This window comes from Protopterus annectens, chromosome 4.part0 (genome assembly GCF_019279795.1).
Source record: "Protopterus annectens isolate FY-2018-M chromosome 4.part0, PAN1.0, whole genome shotgun sequence".
In the NCBI taxonomy this organism is placed as follows: domain Eukaryota; kingdom Metazoa; phylum Chordata; order Ceratodontiformes; family Protopteridae; genus Protopterus; species Protopterus annectens.
Window position 1 is genome coordinate 726,431,199 of NC_056733.1, and position 11,612 is coordinate 726,442,810.

Below are 11,612 nucleotides of genomic sequence, written 5' to 3' on the forward strand. Positions count from 1 at the left end.
GTTTAACCTGAACTCTGATCATTATTTATGTAACATTTTGGAAATTCTCACTATGTCTGTGTAGGTTTATTTCGAAGTACTTGGCTTTCCAGTTACTTCATTAAAATATCCTGGTTGATATTGTTTACATAAATGTTCTATTTTTTCCTGTTATTGTGGCTTGGCTTATGGCTGAAAAAGGTTCAAGAATGACCAATCAGTTATGAAGTTAATAAATAATTAAATTAATAAATAAGTAAACAACATCTTTTACAGGATGTAAATGACTTTGTTAGAATTCCAAATGACAAAGAAGACAGTCTTAGTTACTGCACACTGTCTACACTCAGGATGTCCTTCAAAAAGAGAGATCTCCTCACACCTGCTGTCTAGGAATGGCAGCTTAGGGATTAGAACCCCACTTAGATTTGCTGAATGCAGTGGATATCAATATTCTTACCATGTGTGCGTGTATGCATGTGTCATACCTCTAAACTGTCCATATTTTTGCAGACTGTCCACATTTTTGCCTTATAGTTTTCGTCTGTTCCTCATAACACTTGTGGTTTACTGGCAAATCACTGATGACTGAAGCGACTAAATAATGGAACACATTTGAATTTCAGACTTCATATCTTTCAGAAAATGCATGCTAACACAGATCATGTAATTTTAGTAACTAAGTTTATAAGGACCATATTTAAAATATACCAGTATTTTTGAGCCTTTGTTCCCCCATTATTTTAGGCTTTGTCCAGAGTTTTTGCACTTAGGAATTGAGAGGTATGGAGTGCATATGTGTGTGTGTGTGTGTGTGTGTGTGTGTGTGTGTGTGTGTGTGTGTGTGTGTGTGTGTGTGTGTGTGTGTGTGTGTGTAACTGCTGTACACGGCCCTGTCATATTATAGTAACCTCAGAATCCTACTGCTCACTGTCTAACTTTGGTGATCAGTATGAAGGTGCCAATTATCACAAGACTGGTAATGGGAATGTGAAATAATGGTCCCATATAAAAAATGGTTTTGGTATGGGAATATAAGATGGAAATGACAAAAAAATTCAAGTCTTGCTTTATTTAAGAAAAAATAAGTCACTCAGAAAGCTTAAAAATCATGAATAGCAATTTAGTATGACTGTTCACAGTCCAAATCACCAGTCAGGTAAAACAAATGAGATGGATACAACATAATTTATTGCTAGATATTATCAAAGTTCAGAAAAGGTTAAACAAAATGACAGCCTGCTTGCTAAATGTAATACACTGAGTATTTCACAAGATGAAGCAAATTACATATAAAAATACCAGGAGAGTTATAGTACGGGGAAGGGGAAACAAGCATGCAAAAGATATTTGCATGAAAGGGAAACGTCAGTGATTTATAACATTTTTAGGTCACAGCTGAACATTAATAGCAGATAGAAATTCATCCAGGGTCTGTCTGATCCTTTTACTGACTTTACTGACTGTATCATTCCAACAATGTACTGGTCTGCAGTCCTTACCCTGATCACAATCTCCTGGACATGTAAGGGGCAGTTACATAAAAAATAAAGTTATTTTAATGCTAAAATGGTTAGATATGTGCTGCAATTCTTTAGTCATAAGCACGTTTCAAATACAAGTAACTCTGTTAGAATTTAACTAGGTTAAATGTAAATATAACTGTTGCAATAGTTCGCATAAAACTTACACTGAAATGTTTAATACTTTTTCAGGTTGCAGGTCCCAGCCGAGCCTGTCTCAGGCTCCCACAGCGATTGTGTCTCTGGGACAAACAACCAAACTGCCCTGCACCATGAGTGGGGGCAGCATCAGTAGCTATCATGTGTACTGGTACCAGCAGCGACCTGGGACTGCTCCACGATACCTTCTGAGATACTATTCTGATTCTAACAAACACCAAGGCACTGGGGTCCCCGATCGGTTCTCTGGATCCAAAGACAATTCTCAGAACATTGGCTATTTAACCATCTCTGGTATCCAGGCAGACGATGATGCTAATTATTACTGTGCTACATGGGATAGTAGCTCTAGCTCATACACAGTAATACAGTTACAGGGGGAACTGAAACACAAACTCTCTGCATCACCAGATCTGTGTGTACAGCTGCACTAAGGATAAAATATTGCAGCTCACATTATGATGAACAAGCAGAAGGGCTATATTTTAAAACTGTAATCAGGAGCAGAATGACCTAAGGCGCATACAAATTGCCCTGGCATCAGCATGGACCCATGCTAGATGAGATGCAGAATCAGTACATCGGTTCTGCACTCTTCTCAGCCTGCTTATCACCCATATGAACTAGTTTACCAAGTTACCAAATACAGCTGACCTACCTCTGATTGGAGGTATGTTAGTGGGGGTCTCCTACCTACAGATGCAGAAGGTTTTCAAAACGTTTTTCACTAGAAATTGCAAATGCTGACAGAGTTGTAGTGACAAGAATGGAAGGTTTATATTGTTATTTAGTCCTGTGTCATTACTAACCTTCCCAACAGCTAACTGTGACACATCTGCTCTCTTACTCCCAAGCCACTAAATGTTATTTTCCTTGCTGTGGTAGCAAATACAGCTCCCTGACTGTGGCAAGTGCATTTGCTGTGGCTCTCACACCTGGTGCCACCTGTTTTCTTACTTCCTTCAGAAATCCACTCAGTTCCACTCTAGTGCCCCTCCCCCTCTTCATGGTCAATCTAACCCACAGAGATTTCTAGCAAGATGGTAAAGCATCCTCCACCCACTAGAATGTGCCTTTTCCTGAGAGGGCCAAGACAGAATAAAGGGGATGGATTCAATAGAGATTGACTCAACTACGTGGTGCAGCGGTAGCATTGACACTTCCCAGCAAGAGGTTCTCAGGTTTGATTCTCGGCTGGAGTGCCTTTTGTGTGGAGTCTGCATGTTCTCCCTGCATTAGTCTGGGTTTCCTCTGGGTGCTCCGGTTTCCTCCTGCATTACAAAGACATGCATCGAGAGCATTTCTCCCTGGACCTCCACTGAAAATTGGCTTTGTTCCAAGCCTGACATTCCCAGTTAACAAATGTTAAATAAATAAATGCTGTGAATATCAAATCTCTTCAGTATTAGTTTAAGGGCTCATGGATCTGATTAGCCTGTCTCAGGATTAACAGTAAACACATCGATACAACTAAAGCTATTTTAAATCATTATGCATCATACTAATTTTTATCCTCTACAAATGTGTGAACTTATTTGGTTTCACACAACTAATTAATAGCTCCACAAATTATAGCAAGACATCAGATTCCCTATTAGACTGGGATCCTAGTATCAGAACCTAGCAAATACTCCACCTTAGGTACAATGCTGACTGTCTCAGTGATCATCTCCCAACCTGTACACCCAGATATCTCACACATCTATTTAAACTGTATGTCTATAACATAACATGCAACCTTTTCAAGTTTCACCCAGAAATGTTCATTACTAACCTGTCAGTTATTGACTGGAACTTCTTAAAAATCTTCCCTTGGATGATGCTGTAAATGAATTCCATACAACTTTCTTGATTAGCCTTGCACCTCCTATGAAGGAAGAGACTTAAAACAAATATTGCAGTTTGGCTATTCAAACAAAGTAAACACCTGAGTGCTAATGCAGTACAGGGAAAAAGCATGGAAAGAATGGCAAAAATATAAAACACAATATCTTGAAAACTTCAGAACACTTCACAAAATTAATGAGGACAAAAATTACTATAACTTTCAAAATAATAGTAAACGCAATCTTAAAAAATTCTGGACAGCCATTAAAGAAATCTTGCATCCTGACCATAAATTTATTCCTAACCCTTTCCACAATAACTCATCACTCAAAACTGCAATACAGTTGAACTCTTACTTTATAGATAGTATAGCATCTCTAACCAAAGATTCCCCAGCATCTAATCCTAGCCCTGCCCAGCAGCCACATATCACCACATCCACTTTTGCCTTCAGACCTGTGTCACATCCTATATAAAACCACTCTTAAACTCAAACCATACTCTACTTCAGCTGATGATCTTCCACATGAGTACTTAAAAACAGCATCTGATAGCATTGCCTATCCTGTCTCAGTCCTTAAAAATAAGTCAAGCTAGGAATCTCACATTCCTTCTCTCTGGAAAAAGTCACCCATTATTCCTCTGCAAAAAGGAGGAAATTCAACAGACATTACTAACTTTAAACTTGTAGCAATCATATCCCCCCACTCCAAAATACTTGAAAAATGTATTCAAAAACAATTGATAAACTATCTCCTGAAGGAAAAATTCCTATTGCCAAACAAGGCTTCCATCCTTGCTGTAGTACTAGCACTGCACTTCTAACCTATATAGACACTGTCAATAAAATTACAGATAACGGCAAGCTAATCTCTTCCTTATTTCTAAACTTGTCTAAAGCCTTTGATACAGTTTGTCACAGCAAACTTATACTTCAGATGTCCTCAGGCCACCTTTCTATGCTTCAATAGGCATCATTCAGTAAAATGGCACTCCACCCTCTCTCCATATCTCCCAATCATCACCAGTGTATCAAAAGGCTCTGTCCTTGGTCTCCTCCTCTTTAACATTCTCACCAACACCCTCCACACATCCACACAACTAGCCTCCCTAATACAGTATGCAGATGACTCCACACTCATTTGCACATCTGGCAACATGACATACCTCCAAAAATAACTCCAGAAGCTTTAACAGCAACTGAAACATGGTTTTGTAGCTCACAAGTCATGCTCAAACCTAAAAAACATGACCTACTACTTTTCCCCCCCAAATCCCTCTTCCATGAAAAAACAAAATTTAAAGTTCTTTCTTAGCAAATTATTAGGGATGATAGTGGATGATAATCTTAAATTTGACCTACATATACAAAATTGCATAAGAAAAATGCATCAACACTAGGAATGCTTTACAGAGCCAAAAACATTCTCAGTGATGCAACTAAAGCTACATTTGACACTACCTACCTCATCCCCACACTTCTTTATGGTACTCCCAGCTTATTAGTAACTTCAGGCATCACAAAAATCAGAACTTGAACAATGCTATGACAAAGCTGCTAAATTTGCAGCAAATGCCCCTTTCAGAAACTGCTACTGTAAAGCACTAAAAAGCCTGCATTGGTTAGAGCTATCCCATAAAAATATCTCAAAATGGCCTACAAGGGCAATTATTTTTTTTATTTTTATTTTACAATCATCCTAGTAGTAATAGTAATCTATGAACCTATGAATTTATGAAAGCCTATGAATGGGTCCAGTGTCTGTAGGTTGCCAATCTCCTTGTTGATCATGTCTATGATATTTTTTCTATGGCACTGCATATTAGACTTGTCAGACTGAAGGGTCTGTAATTCCCATGGTCAGTTGATGGTCAACCCTTATGAAGAAGGATCACCATTGATGTCCTCTATTCACCTGGTGTGTAACCTGCTTTGAGGCTTTATTTGAAGAGTTCCTCAAGTGGTCCTGTAAGGTCATGTTTTGGACTATTTAGGAAGCAACTGGGTATGTTGTCGGTGCCCATTGAAGCAGTGCTTTTGTTTGGCCTTACCAAGTGCCTCCAGACCTGCTCCCTGTTGATAGTTGAGGGGATATGCTAAAAGAAATTTTACAGGGGATAGTGGGGTGGGAGAAGTTAAATTTGTTTTGTGACCCTAATCAGCAAAGGTTGTGCCATTTAGCACCATTTCTGCACACTGCTGAGAATTACCTTTAAGATCCTTAGCTGAAGAAGGTATTGTGGTTGTCCTTAGTCTGGGAGGGTGTCCTGACCTTGTAATTGTCCTTGTTGGACCTTATTAGACCTCTTAGTTTCTGGTTTAGTTGAATCAGAGAGCTTTTGTCTCTATGAAAGTTGGTCTATCTGATTTTGGCCATGACATTTTTTCTTTTGTAATGAAGCCTGTTAAGTATTTCATCAGTGTGGTCCTCTGGTTGGACAGTGCACTATCTAGTCTAGGGTGTTTGTGTTGATAAAGCCCAGGAAATGTAGTGCATGTAAGTTAGAAGCAATGTACATTTCCCTGTCTATAGAGGAGTTAAAGTCTCCCATGAAGAGGTATTTGGTTGGATGGCGAGCACCTCTAGTAGATCTAGGCAAGAGTGTGAGCTTAGTGGGTCATAGACAGTAACCTGTAATTGGCCAGGATATGGTAGGTAATCTTGGCTATGGAGACTTGGATGAGATGAAGTCCAGGGCATCATCCTATTTAACATACTGAAAGTTGCATTTGCTGGTTACTTACATGGAGACACCTCCACCTTTAGCCCTGGTCTAAATGTCTCCAAGGCTCTGTAGCCTTCCAATACTTAAGTACTTTGCGTGGCTTTAAACCAAGTCTTGGTAACATTACAAATGTCTGCAATCTCCACAATGCAGAGAGCTTGTAGAGTGTGGAGTTTCTCATTTAGGCTCCAAGCATTGAGCAGTAACACCTTAAAGTTGCTTTGAGTTTTTTGTGCTATTTCGGTAGTTCTGTCATTTTGACATTACCTAAAAAAGGCTCTAAGAGGCTGGATAAAGTTTTAGCCAATAACCAAAAGCCAAAGGGAATAGGTGCGGACCATTTTTGGAAAAGTAAAGTGGTCTGTTAAGTATTGTACTCCCATGCTGAGACATATTGGATTTTCCTAAAGTGATACCTGAAAATAAGGCAATTATTAAAATCAATCATTTTTGTTCATACTGTGGATCATCCTCAGTGAGGGTAGGATGCTGCTCAGTGCAAGACACATACGTGTCTATGAAACATATCCAGAGAGATCCATAGTGTTTCTTTTCATATAGTCCATTGAGGTACACCTCAGGTCATTTACATCCAAATGGACAGTGACAGAATCATCATGATACCTATGGTGCAGTGAGTGCATGATATTGTGGATCCAAGCTCCAAAGAGACAACTAACCACTGCCTTCTCCTTATCCAGTCTGGTGACAGGTGTACCTGTGTGTCATACAATAGAGTCCACTATGACAAGAGCACAAGGTAAAGTGTTTACTTGCCCTATTGGCTTTGTTCTTGGGGGAGATCAATGGGTGTAGGCATATTTGTGGTGTTGCTGTAGCTTTTGGTGTGTGCTTCAGTGAATGTGGAGGGTAGGTGTTGTAATTGGACAGCTTAACAGGTCTTTGATGTTTAGAAAGTTTTCTTTTAGGTGCCTCAGCATAAGAAGGTCTATGTGTGTGGTGAGCAGTAGGCTTAAAGGGTGTAGTGTGTGTGTGTGTGTGTGTGTGTGTGTGTGTGTGTGTGTGTGTGTGTGTGTGTGTGTGTGTGTGTGTGTGTGTGTGTGTGTATCTTTTACAAGCTTGTTTGTAAGCGAGATTTTTGCCACCAAAGAAGTTATGAATGTATGTATATCTCTTGCATACTGTGTTAGTTTCTTTAAGGATTAAAAGGTTATCCAAATACATGAACAATTGCTACTTTGTCTCAGGATGCCAATATCTACCAAGCTGGTCACAAAGACATAATGTTGTCAATACATGTATTAGGATTGGGTTTTTATGGTTTAGAGTCTTTGTTTTAAAGGGGTCACCTGAGTGGTGTCTAGAGTGAAGTCTAAATGTTAGATATTGCTATGATAATAGTGCTGTTTGACACTCTCTAGCTGCCATAAGCTTAGCTCCATGCAAAGCCTTTCTGTGTTACATGTTAAAGTCCTAAGTACTAGCTTTATAGGTTTGCTACAATACAAGGTAGTGCTAACTACCACTGGATCAGTGAACAGGTCCACTAAAATGCACCCAGTTTATAGCAGACAGAAAAAGCTGTAAACCAAGTCCCGTGTCCTCTGGCCAATAAATCATCAACATCTCCTTTCGGCTTATCCCAGTTAGAGGTCACCACAGCGGAACAACGGTCTACAGAATGATTGGCAGTAAAGTTTTACAGTATCGAGTTGCCAGCCCGGCACCCAACCTTCCATAGAAGGCACACACATGCACATGCTCACACCTAGGGCCAATTTAGAGTGTCAAATCCACCTACATCATATCTTTGGGATGTGGGAGGAAACCAGAGCACATGGAAGAAACCCACACGACCACAGGGAGGACATACAGACTTCGCACAGAAGGCATCCCAGCTGAGAATTGAACTGGATAACCTCTTGCTGTGAGGGGGCAACGCTAACTGCTGCACCACCGTGGCCGCCCGTCCTCTGGCCAATAAATGACTACACTTAATCTCCCTGGAGTGCCTATCAACTCAGACAAACCAGATAAACATTTTTTGCCACAAGATGGATGATTCTCGAACTTCTTAATGTAAACGCACAGGAAAAGTAGCTCTCAGGTGCAGATTAACACACAACTAAGTCCATAAAAAGCCCCATGTCTGATGCAACAATCTCATTTTAAGCATCCTTGTCTGTTTTACAACTTAGACTGACCAGGCTACTTTACTACCCACTACTAGAATAGCAGTTCCTGTCTTCCTAATGTAATAACATACTTTGGTTGACAAAAGTGAAAAGGCACCAAGAGGCTACAACAAGTAATAGTCACTTTAAGCCTCAATGTGTATTTTGCAACTTGGACAGACCAGGCTACCTTTCCACTCCCACTAGAACTGCAGTCCTACTCTTCTTAATGTAAAAACACACCTTAGCTACCCACAAGTGAAAAGGCACCAGAAACAAGTCTAAAAACTAGCGACAATGCTAAGTAATTACAAGGTAATTCAAGACAGACAAGCCAGCAATGAGGAACATGTGCATGCTTTTAAGGTAGTTTCAAAGTACACTAACAGTCGAAGGGGAGGACCTTCCTAGATTCTTCTGTCAGTAACCAGTAAGATGACAGAGGTGATAAGACTGGGAGGAGCTTCCAAGGTCAGCTGTACTGTAGGGGCAGGAAGCTCAAAAGACTTCAAGTATAAAATCAAAACAGGAACAGGGCAGGTGGAAGGGAACCAAACTTAGAAAAAACACCTATGCCCAGTACATAAACCCTAAAAAGCATTGCAGACTATAAAATGACTTAAATTAATAGTTTTAACATCATATACTGAGAAAAAAACACACAAATCTGATTTAAAAGGTAAGATACATGCAATTATAAATGTACGTTAAATACACTTCTCTGAATGCAAAAATTTAGTCCAAATGCTTTTATCAAGCTTGCACCAGTCCCAGGACTGAAACTGCAGACTGCTTGTGTGATGTAAAATACCAGGGGTCTGGGTTAATTACCACAGGTTCTAGTTAAAGCTAGGTACAACAAACTCAGAAAAACACATAGGCCCAGCTGAGAATCCAGAGAAACGTGTGTGTGTGTGTGTGTGTGTGTGTGTGTGTGTGTGTGTGTGTGTGTGTGTATATATATATATATATATATATATATATATATATATATATATATATACACACATGTATACATATATGAGTACATTGCATGCATTCATTTGTGTGTGCATATGTGTGTGCGTGCGTATGTGTGTGTGGCTGTCATTTTTACTGAGTATTAATTAACCTCAGCTAGTTTATAGGAAATAATTATAAGCATTATTCATCATTAATAAACTAGTCCATTTATGTTTTACACTTTTTTAATAAATGATAGCGCTATTTAATTTGTTAGCTATTTTACAGTGCTAAATCCTCACCTTTGATTGGCTGCAGTCCATGTTAAACATTTTATGAACCATACTATGTGTTGATTCCGTGTTTCCAAATAGCCATCTTCTTCCAGAAATGAAAAAAAAAACTTTTTCTGAACTGTAGAACAAAGATACAAGACTGTGATCTCTTAGCAGGTTCTGGTAGTAGCTGTCTGAGGCCAACACCTTGTATGGAATCAGGACTGGATCAGTTCTGATATGTAGCTACAATCAACACACCCCAGTTAACATCTGACATATTATAGTTACCCATCAACATAATTCCCTTTTCTCTGCCACCCTAAGTAAATCATCTAATATTTTCTTTTTATTTTCCTTTCCAGATGCAAGTTGTTGTTTACCTTGTCAGTGTGATTGTGTTGACATTTCCATTCTCCACCTTACCTCTCAACCTCTTTGAGCAAGAAATCTGGATTAAGCCATGAATAAAAGTGGGACAAATACCCAAAAATAGGGATGATGTTTAAATATTGCTCTTATAAACTTAGAAAGTTGATAGAATAACAGGTTTTGCATTAGCATGAATTTTCTGAAGGTATGAAGTCTGAAACTCAAATGTTTGGCATTATTTTTTTAACTTCAGTATTTAATGATTTGTCACTAATTTGCCAGAAAACCACAATTTTATGAAAAATGGATCAACAATAGGAAGCAGAAATATGGACATTCTGTGGAAATCTGTACAGTTGAAAGGTATGTACTCTAGACTGTGCTTTATTTTTTCTTTGTTTACTCATTTGGTTTGTAGGTTTGATGTTTTCCCTTAAATGGAGGCTACGTGTCCTCCAGTTTTACTCACTCAGCATTCCCATAAACTGATCTTCTCCCCTGGTCTATTTATTTATTTATTTTGACTACCATGTCTCTGACAGTCATAGTGTCAACAGACTTTTATCACTTCTACAACTCTACTTCATTCAGGTAACTTCCTTGTGGAAATCAATAATTTCCTTCCATTTATTTCCTTATGTTGTGATCTTTGTGTCTCGTTGTTTGGACATATTACCCCTATTCACTACTGATCTTGTTATCTGTTTTTTTTTGTTCAAAATTACACCCTAATTGCTTTGATTCATCAAGTGGAGGACTAGGATTTATTTCCCTGATGGTGATGTTATGTGCCATTCACCTTCGTTACTTTAAATGATAACTAAAGGAACACTTAAATCTTTAATTTAGAATCCTGTTGTATCACAGACAGATAGTAGCAGCATTCCACATGGATCTGCAGTCCTCACTGAACCAATACCCTGAGGTCTTCCCCCATGTTCAGCCATTTTCCAGCTGTGTGGTACACAGAGATAAAGCCCTGACTATATCTGAAATAACCTGAGTAGGAGTATAATCTCAGGTGTCTGTTGAAGCTGGCAGGGAGGTGAGGAAAGGAATAATAAGGCATATCCTGCTCACTTTTCTCAGGGGAGTGGTCTATAGTTGATGTGTGATTGGTGTGCTGCTTGCTCTGGCTCTGGTGGAAGGTGGAGCTGAGATCGGCAATATCTGGGTTATGTTGTGGGCACGTCGTGGGCATTCCTGACACATAGTTCTAGGATGGGGAGGCTCACAGTAACCATGTCTCAACTGCATCTCAGCCTCAAATATGACACTTACACACAGACTGAGTAGAGCCACATATTACATACGTGTGTAAAGTGCTGTGAGTTACAGTGATGGCTGTTGGATCTGCCACTGTTACTGTGAAACCTATACACCAGAAGGGGGGGCAGGTTACCCATGGACCAGTACTGTATACAAATATTTGTTAAACCTACTTAAATACACACAGGTAACCCATGAGCCAGTACTGCATACAAGTACTGGTTAAACCAGCTAAAATACATACAGGTAAACCATGGCCAGTACTGTATACAAGTACTGGTTAAACTAACCTAAATACACACAAGTAACCCATGGATCAGCACTGTATACAAGTACTGGTTAAACCATCTTAAATACACACAGGTAACCCATAGGCCACTACGTAAACAAGTACTTTTTAAACC

The 11,612-nt window shown here is 39.3% G+C and overlaps 1 gene segment (V, D, J or C); it reads left to right on the forward strand.

Annotated features, from left to right (window-relative positions):
* Window positions 1–1,405: 1,405 nt before the first annotated feature.
* On the forward strand, window positions 1,406–2,095 carry LOC122800314. The segment is given in 2 exon segments: window positions 1,406–1,504; window positions 1,695–2,095. Coding segments are annotated over 2 exon segments (447 nt in total).
* The last annotated feature ends 9,517 nt before the right edge of the window (window positions 2,096–11,612 follow it).